This window comes from Indicator indicator, chromosome 3 (assembly GCF_027791375.1).
Source record: "Indicator indicator isolate 239-I01 chromosome 3, UM_Iind_1.1, whole genome shotgun sequence".
NCBI lineage: Eukaryota > Metazoa > Chordata > Aves > Piciformes > Indicatoridae > Indicator > Indicator indicator.
The window spans coordinates 885,118-911,423 of record NC_072012.1 but is presented as its reverse complement, the minus strand read 5'-3'; the positions used below and the strand labels follow the sequence as shown (position 1 = coordinate 911,423).

At 46.2% G+C, this 26,306-nt stretch overlaps 1 protein-coding gene across 1 annotated transcript in view; it reads right to left on the bottom strand.

The window, feature by feature from the left end:
- The window catches only part of LIN7A (lin-7 homolog A, crumbs cell polarity complex component), a 74,072-nt gene extending 52,289 nt beyond the window's left edge, over window positions 1-21,783 (bottom strand). Inside the window, exon 1 of the mRNA XM_054399812.1 lies at window positions 21,504-21,783. Coding sequence (XP_054255787.1) covers window positions 21,504-21,783 — 280 coding nt within the window. The remainder of the gene's footprint in view (window positions 1-21,503) is intronic.
- Between the last annotated feature and the right edge of the window lie 4,523 nt (window positions 21,784-26,306).

Below are 26,306 nucleotides of genomic sequence, written 5' to 3'. Positions count from 1 at the left end.
CATTAATAACTCTGAAGAGGAGAGCTGAATGAACAACTGCTGTAGGACAAGCTAAAAAGTAAAATTCATAAGTGCATGAGAACTTCAATGATGTATGGGCTTTTTGCTGATAGATAAGTCAAGGTGAATCCCAGTTAAAACTAAAGTACTTGCTCAAAGTAATGATGTGACTGGCAATGAGGAAGGTTTTAAAGGTATGTTTAAAAAACATCATGTAACAGAGAATCTATCCTGTTGAAGCCAATTAAGGGTACTGATATATGTTTGAGAAAGAGTGGCAGGTATGGCACCCAGGGTCTTGATTTTGATTTAAGCAGAAGAGAAAGACATCTCTGCTGGATAAAGCACTGGCTGGACAGATGGGCCCAAAGAGTGGTGGTCAATGGCGTGAAATCCAGCTGGTGGCCAGGCACCAGTGGTGTTCCTCAGGGCTCAGTATTGGGACCACTTCTGTTCAACATCTTTTTGATGACCTTGATGAAGACTCAGAGTGTGTCAGAAGTAAATTCACAGATGACACCAAGTTGGGTGTCAGTGTTGATCTGCACCAGGGTAGGGAGGCTCTGCAGAGGGACTTGGATAGATTGGATCCATGGCCAACAAGGCCAAGTGCCAGGTCCTGCACTTGGTGCTCAACAACCCCAAGCAATGCTACAGGCTTGGGGCAGTGTGGCTGGAATGCTGCTGGCAGAAAGGGACCTGGGGGTGCTCATGGACAAGCAGCTGAAGAGGAGCCAGCAGTGTGCCCAGGTGGCCAAGAAAGCCAAAGGCATCCTGGCTGGGATCAGAAATGCTGTGCCCAGAAAGAGCAGGAGGGGGACTGTCACAGGATCACAGGATGTTAGGGATTGGAAGGGACCCAAAGAGATTATCAAGTTCAACCTCCCTGCCAGAGCAGGACCAGACAGTCTAGCTCAGGTCACACAGGAAGGCATCCAGATGGGCCTTCAAAGTCTCCAGAGAAGGAGACTCCACAACCTCTCTGGGCAGCCTGTTCCAGTGCTCTGTGATCCTTACAGTAAAGAAGTTTCTCCTCATGTTGAGGTGGAACCTCCTGTGCTGCAGCTTACATCCATTACCCCTTGTCTTATCACAGGAGCAAGTGAGCAGAGCCTGTCCCCTCCCTCCCGACCCACAGCCCTCAGATATTGATAAACATTTATTAAATCTTCTCTCAGTCTTCTCCAGACTAAACAGCCCCAGGGCTCTCAGCCTCTCCTCCCCAGGCAGTGCTCCAGGCCCTTCAGCACCCTTGTAGCCCTCCCTTGGACTCTCTCCAGCAGGTCCCTGTCCTTCCTAAACCGGGGAGCCCAAAACTGAGTGCAGTACTCAAGATGATTGTCCCCTGGGACTCAGCTCTGGGGAGGCCACACCTCCAGTGTTGTGTCCAGTTTGGGGCACCTCAATCCAAGAGAGATGTGGAGGTGCTGGAGCCAGGGCAGAGGAGGGCAAGGAAGCTGGGAAGGGCCTGGAGAAGAAATCTGATGAAGAGCAACTGAAGCAGCTGGGGATGGTTCGTGTGGAACAGAGGAGGCTGAGAGGAGACCTCATTGCTGTCTACAACTACCTGAAAGGAAATGGTGGAGAGGCTGCTGCTGGTCTCTTCTGACAGGGAATTAGTGATAGAACAAGAGGGAACAACTTCAAGCTGACACTGTGTAGGTTTAGACTGGAGAGTAGGAAACGTTTTTTCAGGGCAAGAGTGGTCAGGGATTGGCCCAGGGAGGTGGTAGAGTCCCCAAGCCTGGCTGTGTTTCAAGGTGGTTTGGATGTGGTGCTTGGGGCTATGGTTTAGGGGTGAGCCTTGTAGGGTAGGGTTCTGGGTTGGACTTGGGGATCCTGAGGGTCTTTTCCAAGCTCAATGTTGCTGTCATTCAGTGATATTCCTCTATGGGGATGATCTTCTTATCCCCAACCCTCCTTTGATTACAAATCTAAGTAGCTTTGCTTATAAACTTTATCACCAAGAAACTGTTCTTAAACTCCATTTTCTTATATTCCTTACAAGGAAAGTGCAAAGAGGTGAACAGAGAGTGTGTGTGTCTGTGCCTGTGTGTCTGTGTGTGTGTGCATTTATATAGATCTGTGTTAGAAGAACTCCTGGAACTATGCTGAAACCAGTTAATTGCAATGTAAATAAAATATTCTTGCATTTGTGATACTTTTAAACACAACTTCTGGAAAAGATTGTTTTGCTTACTCAGAATCACAGAATCAACCAGGTTGGAAGAGACCTCCAAGATCATCAAGTCCAACCAATCATCCAACCCTAACTAATCAACCAGACCATGGCACCAAGTGCCTCATTCAGTCTCTTCTTAAACACCTCTAGGGACGTTGACCCCACCACTTCCCTGGGCAGCCATTCCAATGCAAATCTCTCTGTCTGTGAAGAACTTCTTTCTAAGCTCAAGTGTAAACTTTCCCCTGTACAGCTTGAGACTGTCCTCTTGTTCTGTCACTGGTTGTAGTATATGAACTCCATTACACAGGCATTAAAGTCATGCTGGTGTCACTGAAATCTGTCTTCAGTTTCCACATCCACACCTCAGAGAAACTGGTGGGAATCTTGAGTTTGTTACATGCATGGGTAGAATTATTCCTCTGTTATTCTGTGATGCACACAGTTTAAAAGGAATATGTACTTATTTCCTCCTTATTACATCCAACTCCATCCACATCTTTTTCTTCTGATTTCCTCATACATATGCACAATTCCCTTCTGTCCCATTCTGTTCCACACTCACTTGTATTTTTGTCTTCTCATCATCATTCTTGCCTACAGCCTTTCAGGAAATAATGCTGTTTCAGTATGATGGGTCACGTTATCAGTGAAACACAGAGAAGGCAGGGGACTGGAGGTGGGTGGAACACATTTTACCAAGTACACTCATCCACAGAAAAGCATGACTCTCAGAAAAAGAAAAAACCCCATCATTCCAATTTCAAGTATTCTTTCTGTATTTCTTTCTGGAGCCCCTATTACAAGAAGGATCTGGAGGTGCTGGAAGGTGTCCAGAGAAGGGCCACGAGGATGCTCACAGGGCTGGAGTTGCTCTGGAGACAGACTGAGAGTTGGGGTTCTTCAGTCTGGAGAAGAGAAGGCTCCCAGGAGACCTTCTTGTGGCCTTCCAGGATCTGAAGGGTGCTACAAGAAAGCTGAGGAGGGACTTTTGAGGGTGTCAGGGAGTGATAGGACTGGGGGGAACAGATCCAAGCTAGAGGAGGGGAGATTTACATTAGACGTTAGGAAGAAGTTCTTCCCCATGAGGGTGGTGAGACACTGGCACAGGTTGCCCAGGGAGGTGGTGGAAGCCTCACCCTTGGAGGTTTTTGCAGCCAGGCTGGATGTGGCTGTGAGCAACCTGCTGTAGTGTGAGGTGTCCCTGCCCATGGCAGGGGGGTTGGAACTGGATGATCCTTGAGGTCCCTTCCAACCCTGACAATTTTGTGATTCTATGAACTGAGTGATACTTATCTTGGTCACTCTTCAGGATGAGGGTTTTCTCCTCCTGTGTCATTTAATGAGGAGGGCCATGAAAATGATCAGGGGGTTGGAGCAGCTCTGCTACAAGGACAGGCTGAGGGAGCTGGGGGTGTTCAGCCTGCAGAAGAGAAGGCTCCAGGCAGACCTAAGAGCAGCCTGCCAGTACCTAAAGGGGGCTACAGGAAGGCTGCAGAGAGACTGTTTGCAAAGGCCTGCAGGGACAGGATGAGGGACAATGGCTTCAAACTAGAGCAGAGCAGATTGAGATTGGATGTGAGGAACAAGTTCTTTCCTATGGGGGTGGTGGAACACTGGCACAGGTTGCCCAGGGAAGTGGTGGAGGCTGCCTGATCTAGTTGGGGATGTCCCTGCTGAGTGTGGGGAGGTTGGACTGGATGAGCTTTGGAGGTCCCTTCTGGCCTGGACCATTCTACGATTCTATGATTGTATGAATTCTGTATCCCTTCACTGCATTAGTATGCTGCTTACCAGGAAAAATAAATTTGCTGCATAAACACCACTCTGGTACCTCAAGGAGGTGGAACATCACTACAAATTGACAGCAAGGATACTCAGTAAGTCTCCAAAATACTCACTAGCTTCACCATGGCATTACAGAATAATAATCCTCCCGATTTTCAAGTTCTGTTCTGTCGTGCTTGAAGACCTTTAATCAGGCTGAAGGTGAAGAATTTGCATAACATAACAAGTCCTTGTAGTTATTCCTCTAAGCCAGAGGAGACATTTCAGAATTCATAATGTTATTCTGTCAACTTTATATCCTAGCTCCCAAAGCCTTCGTGGGATTCTTTATTATATTTAGCAATCTTCTTCAAACACTATTAAATGGTAGCAGGGAATCACTGTCTGGGCAATCAAGAGTTCCATGGTGATGAGCAAAGTTAATTTGTAACTCCTAGATGGTAGCCCTTGTATCAAACGATTTATGTGACTTCCTGGTTAAAACAGCAGCTCTGGAAAGTTTCCACTGTGTATAGTTTGAAAATATTCTGTATTATTTGAGTTCTGCTGTCAGTCACTGCTTTGTACAACACAGATTTCTTACTCTGGTGCCAAAATGCCTCCATTCACCTCTTTGGCTTCTAGAATACAAAAGCTCTTCCATTGATGTAATACATGTATTTAATCTGGACAGAAAGGCAAAGAGCAGCCTTTTTTCCTCATTTAAACTGGCATGTTTGTCTTGCCCATCAGCTTGTTATGCTCATCAGTAAGCCTACAGGGGTACTGCACCAGGGTAAATCAGGCTGGATGTGCAGGAAGCAATGAGCTAAGCTGTTAGTAACGTTACTCAACCCTTCATACTCTCTGTCGGTGAGGCCTGTTTGAATTAATTATAGCAAGTATAATACCACCATCTAGTTTAGATGATACAGGCAGCAGCAGTTACAGATTTGATGCAGTGTCACTTTACACTCCTGTAGTTAAATGTTACTATGAATGCACAAATAAATACAACAAAGGGCAATCATACAGAGCTCTCATGAGTCATCTTATGGTGAAGGTTTCAAGCTGTCATAATTCTGACACAGACATCAACTGCTCAGACACTCACTGTCAATGAGAAAAAACAGACACTTTGAGGCTAAAATCCATCTGACCTATTTTACATGAGATGAATCATACTCTGCCTATTCCCTTTGTTGACTATGAAGAGAGCCTCGATAATTAGCTTAGATGTAAATGCCTGCGTCCTACATATGAGACATCTACATCAGCATGATGAAACCCACTCTTACTGTCCAGATCTCCAGTGAATGACTCATGCAAATTGATCTTCATGTGATCCAAGAGACACCATACCTCAGAACAGTTACAGCTGACAAGAACAGTATTATTAGCAGGCAGGCCAAGGCAGCCCTTAGTTAAAGCTTTTTTAAAAAAGCTTTAACCAATAATGGTATGGATTTTTTTTTCAATCTTTTCTTTCCCCTTAATGGATGAGAAAAATCAGCCTTGAAATATGATTGAGTATATCTCTGTCTGTCTCATTTTGCCTGATGGGAGATCACTGCCCCCAGCGACATTCATAGCATATCCCCATGGATTTCTACACACATTCCCCCACTGCCTGGGGTAGGTTCATCTTCTTTGGCTGCTCATCCAGTCATGTTCTGGTCTATACATTTCTGTATGTTTGAGGTGCACCAAATTCTGTCTGGGTGCAGCTTCTCAGGCACACCACAAGCATCCAAGGTCTCCACTTCGCTCCATTTCTCAGCCATGGAGCCTGTGACCGAGCCATGGCACACCCCAAGGCAGCATTACACACCACAGCTGTATACCAGCAGCTTTGGCAGGAACACTTGAACATGACAGCAAAGGTCTAAGACATTTTGCAAAGCAACTTTCAAAAAGGACAGAGTTGTGTATTTGCAGGGAAAGCAGTGCTACCTGTGATCCTAATACTGCCAGCAAACTGCGTGCAGACCCCTCCTGCATGCAGCATCCTGAACACCACAAAAGCCCTTCAGGGCTCTCTTCAGCAATTTCAGACACTTTTCCTGTTTCAGGCATTCTGCCTGAAATACTGAAATATGTCACTTTAGGTACACTGCTCCTGAATACTCTGCTTAACTTCTTCAAATGCAACATTCAAAAGGTTCCCTCAAATGAAAAAATACTCTTCCCTCTCTTCTCTGAACCTCACGTGTCTACAATGTCTTGAGCAATCTCCCCCCTCCTCTTCCCGCTCTCCTAAATTTTAATTAATAGTGGCTTCTGTTCTTCTCCTCAGCTAGGAATTTTCATAGTCTTAACTTACTATGAAGGCCAACTGGAAGAACTGGATTTGTTCTTTGTCAGCCTTCTTAGCATAATCATTATTGAACATAGACAGAGCCAGACCTCAATATTTTCCTTGAAGCTTTCACATCACTGATGTAAGTCACTGTCTTTGTCAACAGCTTTCAGATTTTATTTGCTTTTGTCTCTGTGTGGGTGAGACTCATCTGTAGAGTTCTTAAAGTTATCAGACACTTAAGAGCAAGTGGCTTGGTACTGCTGCATTTTGATTGTTAGCCTTTAAATGAATAACAATAAATGACAAACCACTAAAGACTGAATTAATAGGTAATTCAGGATTGTTTCAATAAGATTAGGCCTAAGCTGAGCCCTGAAGAGTAACAATGCAATTCAGAATTTCAAAGGTGGCCATTTAAAATTTAATTGAAAGCCTAATCATTTTTAAACCCCAATTATTAGTTTCGTTGCCGTTTCTAACATGATCAGGAGGAGGAGGTTCATAAATATGCACATTTCAGCAGAAGATTCTTGCCATCTGTGAGAAATCAAGGAATTACAGATACATCAATCTTTTGACAGCACCTACACACAAGGCATTAAACATAGTATCAGTGTGAAAACAAGTTACCAAATTATCCTTTAAGAGAAAAGATTAAAAAATAAGGCTAAAAGAGACTCGAAGAGCATTGAAAGCTATGGTATTTGCTAACACAATACTTAAACCAGAATGCCATCATTTTTCCCCAGCATTAGCTGTAGACAAAAAGGAATGTAAATTTTTTTTTCCCTTTGTATACAGTTTTGACTTTATATTGTTTAACCACCACCGCCTCTTTTCTTTGTGACCATACCAATGATTCATAGCTAGCCACTCAATGATGAATAGAACAGAGAAGAGAAGATTCTGGTCCTTTTTTTCACTGGGGACAGAAGGCAACAAATATGATACAAAAGGACAACCACTTTTTAAAAAAAAAAATTGATTTGGTAGTAAAATAAGTATGCATTTTATATGGATATATGAAAGTACATACTCATTCCTTAGAAAGAAAGAGAAAGAAAGAAAGAAAAAGAAAGAAAGAAAGAAAGAAAGAAAGAAAGAAAGAAAGAAAGAAAGAAAGAAAGAAAGAAAGAAAGAAAGAAAGAAAGAAAGAAAGAAAGAAAGAAAGAAAGAAAGAAAGAAAGAAAGAAAGAAAAAGAAAGAAAGAAAGAAAGAAAGAAAGAAAGAAAGAAAGAAAGAAAGAAAGAAAGAAAGAAAGAAAGAAAGAAAGAAAGAAAGAAAGAAAGAAAGAAAGAAAGAAAGAAAGAAAGAAAGAAAGAAAGAAAGAAAGAAAGAAAGAAAGAAAGAAAAAGAAAGAAAGAAAGAAAGAAAGAAAGAAAGAAAGAAAGAAAGAAAGAAAGAAAGAAAGAAAGAAAGAAAGAAAGAAAGAAAGAAAGAAAGAAAGAAAGAAAGAAAGAAAGAAAGAAAGAAAGAAAGAAAGAAAGAAAGAAAAAGAAAGAAAGAGGAAGGGAGGGAGGGAGGGAGGGAGGGAGGAAGGAAGGAAGGGAGGGAGGGAGGGAGGAAGGAAGGGAGGGAGGAAGGAAGGAAGGGAGGGAGGGAGGGAGGGAGGAAGGAAGGAAAGAAGGAAGGAAGGAAGGAAGGAAGGAAGGAAGGAAGGAAGGAAGGAAGGAAGGAAGGAAGGAAGGAAGGAAGGAAGGAAGGAAGGAAGGAAGGAAGGAAGGAAGGAAGGAAGGAAGGAAGGAAGGAAGGAAGGAAGGAAGGAAGGAAGGAAGGAAGGAAGGAAGGAAGGAAGGAAGGAAGGAAGGGAGGCAGGGAGGGAGGGAGGGAGGGAGAGAGGGAGGGAGAGAGGGAGGGAGGGAAGAAGGAAACACAACAAAAAACCCAAACCAAGCAAAACAAAATCAAACCAACAAAAAAAAAAAAAAAACCCACACCAAAAAAAACCCAACCCCTTGTGTCTTGCAGAAGGCAGAATATTTTGTAGTTCCAGAGTTTGTTTAGTCTGGAGAAGAAAAGGCTGAGAGGGATCTGATCAATGTCTATCGATAGCTGAGGGGTGGGTGTCAAGGGGAGGGGGCCAGGCTCTTTTGGGTGGTGCACAGCAATAAGCCAAGGAACAATGGAAACAAAGTTGAACAGAGAAGGTTTCACCTCAACATGAGAAGAAACTTGCATACAGTGAGGGTGCCAGAGCCCTGGAGCAGGCTGCCCAGAGAGGTTGTGGAGTCTCCTACTCTGGACACGTTCCAAACCCACCTGGATGAATTCCTGTGCAGACTCCCTTGGATGATCCTGCTCTTGCAGGGGGGTTGGACTGGATGATCTCTGGAGGTCCCTACCGACCTCTAATCTACTGTGATACTATGGTACTGCAAGCAGTTTAAAGCAAGGAGATCTCAGGTGTTTAAAGCAGGTATTTCCCTACACAGAACATGTACAACAGTGGACTTTCTGACTTCCTAAAAGTGTAACACGGCAAGAAAATCCTTTGAAGAAAAGCTGTGAAGTTCAGTATGGTGAACAGCTCTGGCCTTACTGAATTAAGTTCCCACAGGCTGAACTATATGAAAGCAAGGAAGCTGCCTACTGCCTCCTGTAGCCATAGATATTTTACCAAGAGATGTCTTACTAACCTCTCCACCAGCCTCATCTGTCTCCTGATCACATCATCACTCAATCTTGTAGGATCAGTTCTGCCTCAGCCGACACTGCTCACTGTGCTGGAGTGAAGCTGCTTTAAAAGCACCCTGGATGCTTCAGTGAAACTGTGAACAAACTCACTTTGGAGGTTCTGATCCTTGATTACAACAAATATAGGCTGGCACATTAACATACCCAAGAGACTCCAGTTAACAGAATCCTCAGGCTTGCCTTTGAAACCACAAGCATACAGAGAAAAACACTAAAATGAGTGAAGGAATAAAAAAAATCCACTGAGCTAGAGAAGCAAAAAAAAAAAAAAAAACAAAAAAACAAAACCCAGAAATAATTACAAGCACTAAGCCTGCCTGAACAAAGAAGAGCAGGCTGAAGAACAATACACTTTTCTCCTAGCTGCAATCCATTTTCTAGCTCCCCTGCCTAAGCAAAAGCAAGTATTGATGAGTCCTACGATCACAATACCAAACAGAAGCACTGGCCATATGGGCAACCTTGTCCCTTTTTTCCACTCTGATAGTTTCAGCATGCGTTTTTACCCTTGCATCAGAGAGATTTTGTTGGCAGGGGAGAAAACAGGAAGAGGGGAAAAAAAGGCCCTAACAGGTGTCTCACAAAGGGAGGTAAGGTTAACTTAGGGATGCCAATTCTCCTTCACAACAGGCACTGTGTTTGAGCCAAAGCAGGAACTCTCTTCCTCTGCTCACATGTCATTACTAGAGGCTCCTGCTGCCTCCCCTTAGTTCTTATCTCTACAGCTAATCCTCGTTTTAAATATTTTTCTGGTATTACCAGAAAGATGAGAAAGATGGCTGTAGGCTAGTGGCAACTGTAGACAGTGACAATACAAATTGTCACTCCAAGTCTAGCATCATGTTTTTATCTTCTGTTTTCCTAGGTGGATTGAGGCTCTGGTGAGACACCAGTGAATAGATGGCAGTTGTGCAATACAATGGATGCAACATGGTTGTGATGCACACGACTTTATCTGTAGGCTCAGGTAGTAAGAGGAGACTTAATATTCTCTCTTCAATTTTAATGGATTTAAGGATGCTGCTTTCCAAATTGAATCCCTCTGGTAGCTGGCTACATACTAGTAATTTCTCAGGAAAGGAAAAAACCCTGTTCTTCCAAAGGGTGCACGTGAAAAGCCACAACAGCAAGAAGAAAGCAATACAAATAAAATTCCTTATTAATAAATCTCTGCAAAACTAGGCAGTACAGGTATGCTGCTGGTATGTGTTAACAACTGACCACTGTTACCTTGCAACTTGGAAACAAATACAGAATCACAGATCTGTCAGGGTTGGAAGGGACCTCAAGGATCATCCAGTTCCAACCCCCCTGCCATGGGCAGGGACACCTCACACTACAGCAGGTTGCTCACAGCCACATCCAGCCTGGCTGCAAAAACCTCCAGGGATGAGGCTTCCACCACCTCCCTAGGCAACCTGTGCCACTGTCTCATCACGCTCATGAGGAGGAATTTCTTCCTAATATCCAATCTGCATTTCCCCATTTCTAGTTTTGCTCCATTCCCCCCAGTCCTATCACTCCCTGACACCCTAAAAAGTACTTCCCCAGCTTTCTTGTAGCCCCCTTCAAATACTGGAAGGCCACAAAAAGGTCTTCAGTTGCTGTTGCAAGTGAGGACCCAAAGCTTTGAATCAGAAAACCTCTGTGAGAAAGAGAGAGCTCAGGCCATGTGTGCGGTGCGGTTGCTTGGTGTCCTACATGTCAAATGATGTTGAGGAGAGGAACAGGAGAACTGGTGCTCACCTCACACCAGCTGCAGTCTGATTTCCCAAGGTATCTACCTAAGACAGGAGAGGCACACTTGGCATACCTTGACATGTTAGGATGCAAAAGGTGCTGTATAAATTAGTAGAAACTCTCCCAAGCTGTTACTCTTGGGTTACAACACTATCAAGCTACAGAGAAACTCAGACATATAACCACCCCTTTTCCAAAGACTGCTTCACAGATTTGAATGTCATCGTTCCCCCCGGCCTCGCTCTGTGTAACAAAGAGCAGCTCTATGATCCTTTTGTTCCTGACCGCTTGACAAAAACACTGCTGCCAAGCCTACTGAAAAGTGAAAAGACATAAATCTCTGCAGACTGAAACTGCTTGTGCTGGCCATGCTCAATCCATCTAATCTACTTCATGTACATCTTCTCCCAATGCCTAACTGATTGTAGAGGCGTTGATACTTTAAGGTCTAGGAGATTTACTCTTTTGCAAAAAGAAAATTAAAGAGTTAGTGGATCTGAAAGATTAGTGGTTAAACCATGGGCTTTTCTTGAACCAGTAAATATGCAATTTTGTTTCAGAAGAAATAAATTGAGAGTCTATTTTTGGGCAATGCTCTTACACAATTAGCCAAGGCTGATGGAGCTGAGGGTGCTCAGACTGGAGAAGAGGAAGCTTCAGGCAGACCTAAGAGCAGCCTGCCAGTACCTGATGGGGGCTACAGGAAGGCTGCAGAGAGACTGTTTGCAAAGGCCTGCAGGGACAGGACCAGGAGCAGTGGCTTCAAACTAGAGCAGAGAAGATTGAGATTGGATATGAGGGACAAGTTCTTCACTATGAGGGTGGTGGAACACTGGCACAGGTTTCCCAGGGAGGTGGTTGAGGCTCCTTCCCTGGAGATATTGAAGGTAAGGCTGGAGGAGGCCCTGGGCAGCCTGATCTAGCTGGGGATGTCCCTGCTGAGTGCAGGGAGGTCGGACTGGGTGAACTTTGGAGGTCCCTTCTGGCCTGGACCTTTCTATAATTCTACAAAGAAACAATTTACATCCAGGCTTGACTGCTCTGTGTATTCAGGAAGGCTTAATTGATCCATTTTTTAAGTAATAAAGAATGATCCCCTTCTGATCTCTCCTTGAGACAGTTTTCTAACAAAGCAAGATTTTTTTCTCTCCTTTTCTTCTGTTTATCAGTAAAGTAGCACTTCATGAGGAGTTGTATGCATTTTTTGTAATTTAGATGAGTGGCATTTGAGAATTTGGGGCTTTGGACTCTGGTAAAACAATTTCTCCAATAGGTACAGACACCTCCCTCAGTATTTCACCTATCTAAGGTCCAAGCCTGTGGTTTAAATATTCAGGAAAACTTTGTTAGTATATAAATGCATTTCTGAATCAAATCCTCTCATCTGAATAGAGAATTGACAGTTGAATGTTTCTCACTCAGAGACTGACTCTCTGGCAAATATCTCTCAAGAAGATTAAGAGACTGAGCTTACCTTTGAAAATGCCTGGATTTATTCATACATGTGCAGTTCACAGCACAACAGCATCATTTTTAAAATGTCAAACAAATTAACTGTGTGTGGTGAAAGACAGACTTCTAATTTTACAGTTATGTACTTCTCAAAGCACTATCTGCTCTTTAGCCTTAAATCCTCAACTCATGCTCATTATTTGTGCTTCTACTGAGTAACTAAAATCAGCAGTTTTACAGCATTCATATTTCAAATTCTATTGCACTGCTTACAGGAACAGTATTTTATATATCTGAATAACTAAGATCAGCCAAAAGCTTGTATTAATCTTTTTGCATTTGCATGAGTGTCATCTATGCTGAGAGATGGGCATGCAACGTGTCCAGGACCAGCAAACTCAAAGGACAAATAATTCTTTGTGCAAAGCTGATGACTTCAATAATTTGTCATCCTTTCTTTTAAAAGAAGGTTTCTGTCTGCTAAAATCATTGGAGGGGTCCAGTTTAAGCCATAGGATATAATTAAGCAGATTGTTTACTTAAAATTACAGTAAGAGCTTAAATCTTTTTTTTTCTTTTTGTAGTTACAAAAATGTCTCTTGGACAGCAGTGTGAAACTGGAAGTTTGTAGGATCCAGTACAGAGATGTTATTCATAAAACAAATCCTTCTTCTCCAACATCATCTGCAGATAAGAGAGCATGCCTTTACTACATACAAAACCAGCATCCCTTCTGCTTTCTATCATTCACATTCTTGCAGCTTGTGGCAAACACTGAATCCCAGCCCTGTGCAGGGGCTTGTCAAAAGCTTCCATCCACTTCACACAGCTGGCACAAGCAGGTCCCCTTTGAGACATCAGAAGCAGAACACATACAGGTAAGATTACCTTACTTTGCTCTGCACAGAATAAATTCAGACAGGCTGAAATGCTTACTTCACTGCTGCCACGTCTACAGAACATTGCCAGCCTGACAAGGTCCCTGCACAGCATTGGTTGGACATGAGCCTGGCTGCTCTTTCAAAGGTGCCTCTCCAACATTTCCTGACCACCCATCCAGCTTCTGCAGAGATCCTCCTTATTACCAGTCACATGTTTCTGCACTCCACAAGGGTGACTTAATGTTAAAAGACGCCAAAGGAGCTTTGAAGAAGCCGTTTCCATGTGTGTGTAGAAATGCAGCTCTCTGGATTTCTGCACCACCATGAGTCACTCTGGGCCACAGAACAGGGCATGCTCTGGGAGGGTGATGCTTGCTGAAGGGCTGTGCTGGCATGGGTGCCTGGCCCATCTCAAGTGCATGCAAAGTGGCACAGAGCTCCCATGCCACCATGTGCCCCAAGCCCTCCTCAGGTCAGGCGCATAGTGCCAGAGACATTTAAGCCAGACATGTGCCTTTAACTTTACCAACTAGGTTTGGGTTTTTTACCACTTATGGAAACCTATAACAGTGTGAGAGATGAAATCCCCATCCCACACCAACAGTGACCAGGCTTGCTCAGTCTGGAAGCAAATGAAAGCTGTATTTACAGGCAAAACTACAATCCATGATGAAATGCAATGAATATGTATAAATAGACACAATTCACAACATTTACAAATATATACAATCAACAGAAAAGCACAACCAAGCTCCCTTTGCTTCTCCCAAAGAGGGGACCTCCCAAGGGGCCTCTCCCCCCAGACCAGAAGTAATCCCCAGACTCCCCTGGCAGAAGGCAGAGAGTCAAGAAGTAGAGAGGCTGTTAGACTTAGCTCGTCAAGGTCAGCGTCTTCAGCCAGAAAAGAAGCAGCAGCCAGACAGAAGCCCAGCAAGCAAGCTGAGACTGGCCCAAAACTCTCCAACCTTGTTTTGAATAATAGTTCTTACACATTTCTATCTCTCCAATGGAAGTGTTTAGAACAATCATTATTTTGTTTTCTTACACCCAATAGTGACTTATTTACATTCCTTCACCTTCTCTGCTTGAGCTTTGTAAAGAAAAATTAAAAAGACAGTTTTTAAAACCATCACAAAACCAAACATGACCTGTACATGTTCCAGGAAGCAGAGCTACTGCACACTTAACTGTCCAGCATTTCAACTGGATGGATCCCCCCAAAACATCCCAGTCACAAGCCATAAATCACCAGCTCAATCCACTTCCCTCAATCCATCCCTTCAGAAAAATTCATTAATAAAAGAAATAATCAAATAAACATCAACACAGTGATGTGATGAAAAAACCCAAATATGTCAGCCTGTGACCAGAACTGTCACTTTTTCTGTTCCTACAAACAATAGGCTTTTTTTTTTTTTTGGTTATTTGTATGTTCTCAGCTGGCACACCAAACAAAGAAATCCTGGACTTAAAGTGTGCCCCACTTGCAGAAGTACCACAGGAGGGCTCTCCAGAGATCATCTAGTCATAGAATCATAGAATTGTCAGGGTTGGAAGGGACCTCAAGGATCATCCAGTTCCAAACCCCCTGCCATGGGCAGGGACACCTCACACTACAGCAGGTTGCTCACAGCCACATCCAGCCTGGCTGCAAAAACCTCCAGGGATGAGGCTTCCACCACCTCCTTGGGCAACCTGTGCCAGTCTCTCACCACCCTCATGGGGAAGAATTTCTTCCTAACATCCAATCTGAATCTCCCCACTTCTAGTTTTGCTCCATTTCCCCCAGTCCTATCACTCCCTGACACCCTCAAAAGTCCTTCCCCAGCTTTCTTGTAGCCTCCTTCAGACACTGGAAGGCCACAAGAAGGTCTCCTGGGAGCCTTCTCTTCTCCAGACTGAACAGCCCCAACTCTCTCAATCTGTCTTTATAGGAGAGGAGCTCCAGCCCTCTGACCATCCTTGTGGCTCTTCTCTGAGCACTTTCCAAGCCCCCTGCCAGAGCAGGACCACAGAATCTAGGCAGGTATCACAGGAATTCATCCAGATGGGTTTTGAAAGTCTCCAGAGAAGGAGACTCCACAACCACTGAAGAGCAAGAGAAGACATCCCTGTGACAGACAGGGAGCCAGGCAGGGAGCAACACATGGCTTAGCACTGCTCCCCACGGCTTCACCCCTGTGACAGACATCTGGCCTTGTGCTACTCCTCTGTTTTTCACACTTTATGCATATCATTTTCTCTTCCCAATGAGTATGTTATGTATTTTTTTCCCAAAATAATATGCATTATACTAATATATGCACAGTCTACCACAAATTCTCTTTGATACAGTTTCTGTTATATACATACATGTGAGCACAGATGGGGAAAAAACTCCCCATTTATGTAGGCTAAGATGATGAAATGAGAAGAAAACTGACAAGAGGAGGAAAGGAGGAAGGAGGAATACTCTAGCAAGTACCAATGGTCAGGCATCATCTGGTGCCACAACTGACTGAGTTTGTCTACCACATCTAACAGCTGAAGGCAATGCCAAGCCCATTCGTGTTCTTATTTATCATCACTGAACACATAAAGGATTTTCAGGAAGTTTTGGGGCACCCCCAACACTCGAAAAGTATTTAATTGAATTCACAGAAAAAATAACAGAACTCAATTGTGCATTACAGCCAAACAGTAAGAAGTCTTTCCAGTTTCCAAGGGTGTATTTGAAAGCAGGAGCAATTTGGTTGTCAATAGCCAATAGCTATGGCCTTGTTACGAAGCTTCACAAGGATTAAAACATCAGCACTGTATATTCAGTCTATTCAAATGTCTTCTTTTATCCTCAGTCACATGAAGAAGTGAAACCATCAGTGACATGAATAGCAACTATATAAGGAAAAGCATAATGGGACATGGATTAATAACAGAAGACAGTTGAAAGGTCCCCCCTCACATGAAGGATATTCTCTTGTGCTTAATCACAAGACAGCCTCTGCACAGGCTAATTGTATAGTATCTTCAAAACCAAAACTTCTGAGAAGAACTCTTTTCATGGTCCCATGCTGAAAGGAAATGGCACTGAGATTTTGAAGCAATCCAGGTAAATTACCTGATGGGTTTTCTTTCAAAGCAGATTTCCACCTTGGAAGGATGAGCAGAAGAAAAATTTCAAAGTAAGATAAGCTTTATGAAAAAATCTGCCAGATGGTTACCAAAAGAAAAAATGTTCAGAGAGGTACATTTATTATCATAGAATCATAGAATCAACCAGGTTGGAAGAGACCTCCAAGATCATCAAGTCCAACCTAGCCCTACCCAATCAACCAGACCATGGTGCTAAGTGCCTCATCCAGGCTTCTCTTGAACATCTCCAGGGACAGCCACTCCACCACCTCCCAGGGCAGCACATTCCAATGGCAAATCTCTCTCTCTGTGAAGAACTTCTTCCTAATGTTCAGCCCAAACCTTCCCTGGCACAACCTGAGACTGTGTCCTCTTGTTCTGCTGCTGGTTGCCTGGGAGAAGAGCCCAACCCCCACCTGGATACAACCTCCCTTCAGGTAGTTGTAGACAGCAATGAGGTCTCCCCTGAGCCTCCTCTTCTCCAGGCTAAACACCCCCAGCTCCCTCAGCCTCTCCTCACAGGGCTGTGCTCCAGACCTCTCCCCAGCTTCGCTGCCCTTCTCTGGACACCTTCCAGTCCCTCAACATCTCTCTTGAATTGAGGAGCCCAGAACTGGACACAGGACTCAAGGTGTGGCCTGACCAGTGCTGAGTACAGTGGAAGAATAAACTCCCTTGTCCTGCTGGCTGCACTATTCCTGATGCAGGCCAGGATGCCATTGGCTCTCCTGGCCACCTGGGCACACCGCTGGCTCATGTTCAGCTACTATCACCCAGCACCCCCAGGTCCCTCTCTGCCTGGCTGCTCTCCAGCCACTCTGTCCCCAGCCTGCAGCACTGCTTGGGGTTGTTGTGGCCAAAGTGTAGAACCCTGCACTTAGTCTTGTTAAATCTCATCCCATCGGCCTCTGCCCACCCAGCCAGCCTGGCAATTATGCACAGCTAGAAAAATGCTTGCTTCAATTTGCAGACCTCCATATGACCCCTCCTAAAATAAGTGCCACGGGAAACACAGAAATGTCTCTCTCCCAACGTATTTTGGGAAGCTTAATGGTACTTGCAGAAAATGCTTCCATCAGACTGTGCTAACACACACTTTAAGTGATCCTACCCACAACAAGCTCACCATGTGTACCTGTGGCACAGAGGAACCCACAGGACATACTCAGAGCAGCGTGAGGAGGCTAAGGTGGCCGTGGGAGGAGACTCCGCATGTGGAGAGAAGCAGGACGCTGCCGCTGGAGGTGTATGCAGCATGTGAGACAACGTCAAGCTGGTGCTGACTGTCATGGGGATTAGAGGAAGAAATTGGGTAGCTGACAGTGAAAATGGGCAGTGCAGAGAGTGATGGGGTTAAGTGCTCTAAGGCTTTGAGAAGAGCAGGGAAGTGATCATGCCCCTGTACTTGGTACTGGTGAGGTCACACATGGAATACTGTGTTCAGTTTTGGGCCTCTCACTCCAAGAAGGTCATTGAGGTGCTGAAGCATGTCCAAAGAAGGGCAACAAAGCTGGGGAAGGGTCTAGAGAACAAGTCTTATGAGGAGTGTCTGAGGGAGCTGGGATTGTTCAGTCTGGACAAAAGGATGCTGAGGGGACACCTCACTGCTGTCTGCAAGTAGCTGAAAGGAGGCTGCAGTGAGGTGAAGTCTGTCTCCTCTCTCTAGTATTAGATGATAGGATGAGAAGACACAGCCTGGAATTGTGCCAGGGAAGGTTTAGATTGGGCATTAGGAAAAATGTATTTAAGGAAAGAGTGGCCAGGTATTGGAACAGGCTGCCCAGTAAGGCGGTGGAGTCACTGTTCTTGAAGGCATTTAAGAAACACGTGGACATGGCACCTTGGGATATGGTTTAATGGCCACATTGGTGTTAGGTTGGTGGCTGGACTAGATGATTAACTTAGAGATCTTCTGCAATCAAAACACTTCTATGATTCTGTGATTCTAAGGCAACAGAAGACAGTATGCGGGGGAGACATGGAGCTCTGTATATAAAGTGGAAAGCAGCAGCTGATGATGATAGGGGAAGCTGTAAAACGTGATGAGTGGTACACTAATACAAAGAAACACTGCTGGAAAATGCCAACTAACTGCAACCAGAGCTCTCTGTCCCCAAAGACATACCTGTGGAAGAAGTGAAAAATAATTGTATTGGTGTTTTTAAACATTTCCCTTTTGGTTTGGAGTGACTACTTTGGGTTTTTCAATGGAGGTGAATTAAGGTGAGAATGTACTGAAAAATCTGTAACCTTGAACATAAAACAAAACAACAAAATACATTATAATCCCCATTACAAAAACAAACAAACTTTTTTTTGCTTGTCATTTTATGAAAGCCAGCATTGTAACCTTCTGCCTCAACCTGCACAAAGGTATGGTTCCAAATACATTCGGGGTTTAAGCTTTGAACTGGCCCAGAAAGTTCCCAGGGTTGGCTCTGATGGACACTGGAGATAACTGATGGAGTGGTACTGATTTTTGACGTAAGACATTTGCAACAAAGATAAGAAGGGTGCACTTTTTTACACAAAAGACTTGGCTGCACCTGGCAGACAAGCTCTTCCCCTTCCCAAGGCTCCCAAATGCTGGGACCACCTTTCCTAAGTAGCATCCACATGTAGTTCCACTGCTTTGAATTTCTTCCCTCAAAGAATTGCTGATCCCTCCCCCTCCTCCCAGCAGAGCACCACACAAAGGTCAGACAAAAGCCTTTGAGATTAAACTGTAAGTGATTAAAATTTCCATTATTTTGTGAACTTGCTTCACATATTAAAGAGCCCTAATGGAACCTGCACACATTTGTGCAGGTAGAAAGGCACATGATGACAGGAATTAAGGAAATTAATTCCTGTGCTTTGGACTGAAGTAATCTTCCAGAATGTAATTGGCTTTCAATCATTCACACACAACATGCCCTTCACCTTTAAATGGCAATTCATTTCATCACACAAATTTTGAATCCCATTTATGTCAGGCTTTAAGAAAGCTCTCATCTTTGTACTAGAATACAGTTCTGTTCAGTAGATGTTTGTCCAGAAGGAGACCATGGCAGAGTATAATTCAGATTTCTGATGTATGACTGATGTTTTACAATTTCAGCAAACTCTTAGCAAGGGGAAATGCAGAACATTTCCTGACCAGAGATCAAGCAGCAATTTCCCCAGCAATGCGAGATTATTAATGCCATCTCTCCTGAAGCACTATTTCCTTACTGTTCTGAGCTCTCTGTGGGACATGGCAAAGTGGATATGAGACTTTCCAGGGCTGTGCCTAGATCACAGCAGAGCTGTGCAAAGCACAGTGACAGTAAACATAGCTGCGTCTGCTTTAATAAAGGTAACAGGAATCTGGAAAACTTCACCACATAGCACCTCTCCCATCGCTGTGAAAGGCAGACTGGAGAGGAAATATCTGGAAGCACTGTGCATCCTTTAGTTGATTCTGGGGTTGCTTCAGCCCACCCCCTCCAGCTGATGTAGCAGCAACATGTTGTATGTGGCAAAGTGTATTTGCCTGATGAAATGGGCTTCTGCAGGCCAGGTGCTTCATGCAAATCCAGTTCTTGTCTGCACTTTTCCTTTTGCACGTCATATCCTATCATTCTGTGATGTTTTATCTCATTTGCACTATTAGCAGCCCTGGCTGACAACCAGGGAGACTGTAACATTGGCACTGCAGCCAAACAGTTCAGCATATCCTGGATACAGACAGCAGATTCTTATATTTAAATTGGGACTAATTTGCATTTTTGTGGATTGTGGATTTTTTTTAAAGCACAGTTTTAGTAATGAAAAGGAATGTGTAATTCTGAAATAGTAATACTTTCCTTTGAAAAGCCAGGTTTGCTAATGGATTGCCATCTGTTCAACCCTTTGCCAGGAAATAGATTTGCCCTGCTTACTGAAAACAGCATTAGGGTGAAACTGTAGATTACACTGTGGATTTCTGAGCAGTTTAATTTAAAGTGCATGCTAGCACTTTGTTATTTCAGTACAAATAACTTCAGCTTCTCCTTTTCTACTTATGCTGGAATTTAAGCCATCTAGCAAACTGTATTCAGAGTACTTCATGAGCTGTTTTGCTCTCTGTCGGGTTCCAGAAAAGCTGCCTACCTCTGGTTTCTCATTTGGAAACCGAGTTCATCAGGTTTCTTTTGCACAGGATTTACAGAAAGAAGCTCGCTATCTTGCTTCAAAGGCTCCACCTTAATCCTCGGGAGGGGGGGGGGGGGGCGGGGGGGGGCGGGGAAGAAACCCAATATTTAAAAATCCAAGGCACCAGCTTCAATCATGCTTTCAATCATGTGTAGCTGTGAGGAGCCTCACAGAGCCTCTGGATGCAAGTTAGGAACAAGGACACCTCGGCAATGCTGGATGCTGTATTGAGAGCCATTGGATCTCTTGAACTGATGGAGCCAAAGAAGCAAAACAAATCCGAATGGCAAGTTACGCTCCTCTGCAACCCACAGAAATCTAATAATGGCTCTGCTGAGCTTTATTACGGGGACAAATGTACCGCGAGGGAGAAGGCCACTTTTACAACCTGGAGGCGAAAGCTGAATTTTAACATAACTTTAACATTTCAGCACCCTATTACGTTACCTCGGTAAGGTCACAGGCACAGCCAACGAACTCCCAGCCGCTCTCCCTACCCGGGCCGCTGATTAGCTGCCTACAGGAATACGCAGCCGCCCTGGTTTGCAGGGCAACGCTACCAGCGCCCGCCAAGAGCGAAGCTACGAGCACTGATACCTACCCTGCACACCACCCACCGCGATAGACCCCTAAACCGCCACATTTTGCCAGCAAACGACCGCCCTCACGGCAGGTGAGAGCTCCCAACTCGCTGCCAGGAGGGGCCCGCCGGAGCCGCTGCCCGCCACGGAGCGCCCCTCCACGGAGCGCCCCCTCCACAGAACCACCCGCGGGGGCGGCGGCGCCGGGGCCCTAGAAGCGGAGGTACGGGGGCGTGCGCCCGGGAGAGCGCTCCGAAGGGCGGAGGCGGCGGAGCGTCCCCGATGGAACGGCGCCAGGGGGTGCGCTGGTCGCGGAACCGCATCCCGCGCCTGCGGAACCGCCGGTGGGATGCCAGCCCTACCCCCGCCTCCCTGCCGGGACAAAGTTTTATATCCTCCGTTTCGGCCCTTCTCCTGGCACCCACCTGAGCCCCGCCAAGGAAGCGCCTCCTCACGGCTCTCCGCCTCAGCCGGCGCCGCCGACCCCACGCACCGCGGGGCCGAGAGAGGCGGCGCGGCAGTGCCCGCCGTCTGTCGCTCTGGCCCTGCAGGGGAAGACCTGGCGCTCCGTCGCGGCGGCCCCTCGGGCAGGGTGCGGGGCGGCGGGGGCGGCGGGGAGCCGCGGAAGCGGCGCTTACCTCTGTCCAGCGTGAGCGGCTGGACCGCTGTCAGCGTCGCCATGTCTGCGGCGGGGCTGGAGCCCGAGTGACGCGCGGCTCCGGCACCGGCGTGGAGTGCGGGGAAGGGCGGGGAGGAGGCTGGCAAGGAGAGGGGGCGGAGGAGGAGGGTGGCTCCGTGGGAGGAGGAGGCGAGCGGGGCGGAGAAGGTGCCCAGCGCAGGGCGGCTCAGCACAGACGGGGCGCCGCGATGTTGCGGGCGCAGGGCGGCCCGGCGGGGCCCGGCGCGGGCTGCCGGCATCGCTGCGGCGGCGAAGCAGGGTCTGGCGGAAGGCCCTGGCCTCAGCGCGCTCGCTTCGAGACGGAGTCCTGGGCCTGCGGGGCCTGTGCGGCCGAGCTGCGCGCGGGGGTGGGGGGCGGACCGCCGCCGGTTCCGCCGCCCCGGGGATGCCGCAGCGGCAGAGGGCGAGAGAACGCTGAGAGGCTCCGCAGCGCCGCGGGGCGGGCAGGACGGGCGGAGGCCGGATCTGGCAGCCCTGCCTCGCCGGGGCCGGAGGCGGTGGGGCGGGACGTGCGTCCTCGTCGGGGAGACGGGGGCCTTGGCGGCGGCAGGACAGGACGGTGTGTCTAGGCGAGGCAGCGCTTCAAAGGCTGGCCGCAGGGATGGAAATCCGCGCCCGAAGGCAGGAGAAGATGTACCTGGTTCCTGTGCTGGGCCTTGGCCCGATAGCGGCCCTTTGGGACGTAGCAAACTGTCGGCCACGCTGCCGATATGACCATCACCGCAAGAAACCCAAACATCCTAAATAACCCCCATATCGTCTTCTAAAGCACACCCAGCGTGTCTCCACACGGGGAGCCCTCGTGTTTGAAGAGCAAGAGGTTGGTCACAGAGGTGCCTTGGCCACCTGTAGCAGATCAGCTGCAGCTTAGGCAAGCTTGGAGGCCTTTGCAGAAGACCATCCACGGAGGTGTACTTCCACGCTGGAGCTCTGGGAGGTTTGCCTGCAGCCCTCTGGTTGTCTACACTGAGCGTTCACACGAAGTCAGAGGAACAGCTGCTCTCTGAGAAAAGGGTGGCAGAGTCCCACATGAGTGTCTGCTGCCGTCCTTGTGGTTGACAACTGTAGAGGAAGGACTCAGTGCAGAGTGAAGTCCCTTTTAACTATTGCCCTGTGCGGTACCTGCGGTCTTGTGTTTGCCCAAGGAGCAACATTCCTGGGGGGAAGGTAGCTCTCTTCTCACCCACTGGGATTCGACAAACCACAGACTTGAAAAGCACAGCAGTTTCAAGGTTGCACATCAATAAAAGCTTTCAACTGCAGCAGTATTTAAGCACTAGCATAGATCGTGAGGGAAGCTGTGGAAATTTTGTCATTAAAAGTTTTCAGAGCAGATTAAAAATATATTAGGTTGTTTTAAAATTACAGAGAAGTTTTGATTAAAATAGCTGAACAACCCACTTCTGATGAACTGAATTCAGCACAGATGTCTCTAACTAATAAGCAATAAACACTAGCCCATGTGGATATCTTGACAAGACAATGTTTCAATTGGCTGAAGTACCAAAGCTGAGAAATCAGTTCCTGGCAAACAGTCTTTCTTTTCTTTCTTTTTTTTTTAATAAAAATTAACATAAGGATTATTATGATGCAGATTTTATGTACTTGCATAGCAGATGGCTTGATGTAAAGCTTTAGCAGCTCCTCTTAAATAGTCACATTACTGTATATGGGATTCATAGTCCTGAACAGAGGTGAAGTACACATTTGGAGCTGTAACAACCTGATGTGACAACTCTCCAAACTGTTGTGACACTTGGAAAAATAAAATCTTTTACAGATATCAAAATGTGTTTAAATAATATGAAAAGCAAGTTAATTAGCTAACCAAGTTGCTTTCCATATAGGACTTCATAGCCCCTCAGGCTTGCTCTTTTCAGCTGCCATCTTGTGAACAGATGATTTGAATCAAAATACAGTTGTAACAGAAAACTTTCTGTCAATAAATATGTAGTGTTCATGACAGATAACTTTTTAGAAGCACCTAGCTTTAGGCAAATCAATGTTGAGGCTTGAGCTGGCTGCCTGTGGAAAGAAATAAGCTTATTTTGGGCTTATCTTTTTTTACCTCGCACTGGTCAGATTTGATGTGCTCTGCCACGGGGTCTAACTGGCACTTGGATGAGAGACTTGAGTAGGAACATTGGCTGTGCTCAAGAGAAATGAAAAGCAGCATTTGCTAAAATGAAACGTTGCCTGATCAGCATAGCTGCGAAGGTAATGCTCAAGAATGACAAAACAGGTAGCTGAGGATTACTTCAAGCAGCTGAACTGGGGCAATTGTAAGAGTCATAGACTCATAGAATGGTCCAGGCCAGAAGGGACCTCCAAAACTCATCCAGTCCAACCTCCCTGCAGTCAGGCTGCCCAGGGCCTCCTCCAGCCTCACCTTGAACATCTCCAGGGAAGGAGCCTCAACCACCTCCCTGGGAAACCTCTTCCAGTGTTTCACCACCCTCATAGTGAAGAACTTGTTCCTCACATCCAATCTCAATCTGCTCTGCTCTAGTTTGAAGCCATTGTCCCTTGTCCTGTCCCTGCAGGCCTTTGCAAACAGTCTCTCTGCAGCCCTCCTGTAGCCCCCTTCAGTTACTGGCAAGTTGCTATTAGGTCTCCCTGGAGCCTCCTCTTCTCCAGGCTGAACACCCTCAGCTCTCTCAGCCTGTCCTCATAGCAGAGGTGCTCCAACTCCTTGATCATTCTCATGGCCCTCCTCTGGACCCTCTCCATCAGATCCATCAGTCATCCAGCTGAATTCAGCAACCGGAGAAAGAGGATGAAATGAGGCCAGGAGCTGTGCTCTGCTCTTGCATTGCCAGCTCCTAGGAGAAATAATGGCAGAAATTAACAATCAAGGAGGGTCAGTGCTGACTAGGTTGCTGTCTTGGAAGGTGGATCTTTTTTTTTTTAGACTGATGCAGCTAGTATGACTCTCAGTCTTCTCGTTGATTCCTTGGGCTATAGCCAAGCTTTTAATTCCATATTTTTGTTTATGTTTACCAAACCAGTGAAACTAGCCTCAATTAACAGTATCATGTGGGTGGGTGTCTTGGGTTAACATGGCCCACCCTCACAAGCCCCTCCTCTCTAGCCACACAGACAGGAGGGAAAGTAACACAAAAAAGCAGAGCCTTGATAAGAAGGAACTGAATCACTGAGTGTAGGTCCATGTATATGGAAGAGTCATAGAATATCTTAGATTGGAAGGGACCTTAGAGATATCTACTCCAATGTCCCTGCCACAGGCAGAGACACCTCTAAACTAGACTCTGCTGCTTAAGGTCTCACCTGACCTGGCCTTAAATACCCTCAGGGAGGAGGCAGCCTCAACCTCCCTGGACAGCCTATTCCAGAGTCTCATCACCCTTGTAGTGAAGAACTTCCTCAGCTCCAGTCTAACCCTGCTCTGCCTCAGCTTCAAACCATTTCCCCTTGTCCTGTCACTAGACACCCTCAGGAACAGTCCCTCTGCAGCCTTCCTGTAGGATACCTTCAGGTGCTGGAAGGCAGCTCTAAGGTTCCCCTCAGAGTATTCTCTTCTCCAGGCTGAACAACCCCAGCTCTTCAGCCTTATTGTCATAGCAGAGGTGCTCCAGCCCTTGGATCATTGTGGTGATAAGGCCATGACACATGGCCAGTACAGATCCAGACAGGCCTCAAGATGTCTAGACAGGTCCTTTCTCTCCCCTCCTTCCTGCCACAACTACAGGGCAAGGCAGGAAAAGGAAGACAGGGGACAGGCCCTTGCCTGTCTGGTAAACAAGATGCCAGCTGGGGTCAGAGCATGAAAGCTCCCCCAGATATGAGGTCCTGCCCTCTGCCTGTTACGGTCATAGCCTGGCAGAAGGCTTTGCATTGGGTGGCTGCATGTTGGCTTTAGTGCCCATTGGACCAAGTGACCTCTGGCATTTTGTGTATCTGCAAGTGGCTGGGGAGCCTGGGGACTCCTGCTCAGATCAGCTTTTTGCTCAGATCCCCCTTGCTCAGATAGGCTCCTGCTCAGAATCTCTTCGCTCAAGTCTGCCTTGCTCAAGCCCTGCTCACATCTGCTGAAGCCTCTCCTCACTTCCAGCCTTGTCGTCTCGAGTGTCCTGCCTTGCTCCGAGTGCCTGCTCCAGAGCCCTGGGATAAAGCCTGAGCCTCCAACTGGATTACAAACCGACAGTTTCTGGAGCCTGTCAGCAGTGAGAGCGAGCCAGGGACCATCTTCAAATTCCCACTCTAATCCTCGTGAGTAAATCCTACCCTGCTCATATCTTCCTAAGGGTTATTGATTGGCCTTTGGTTTATTAGCGGGTGAAGCTATTTGTGTCATAGCTTTTCCAGTCTCTGAACTCTCTAAATTGTGTCAAAATTGCCATTAAGTATCCTGGAAGAATTCACGACCCAATAGAACCAGTAACTAATTCTATCAGGTTTTGTACATAGTTTTGGGGTGGGGTTTTTGGGAAAATAAAAATAAGTATATTTTATAATTCCCTCCTCGTTAATTTAACCCAAAACTAATACAATTATCTTTGTGGCCCTCCTCTAGACTTGTTCCAACAGCTCTGTGTCTTTCTTATACTGGGGACACCAGACCTGGAGGCAGGATTTGAGGTGAGGTCTCACAAGAGCAGAGCAAAGGGGCAGAATCCCCTCTTCTGCCCTGCTGCCCACACTCCTCTGGCTACAGCCCAGGATACGATTTGCCTTCTGTGCTGCCTGGACACACTGCTGGCTCATGGTGAGCTTCTCATCAATCAACACAACCAAGTCTCTT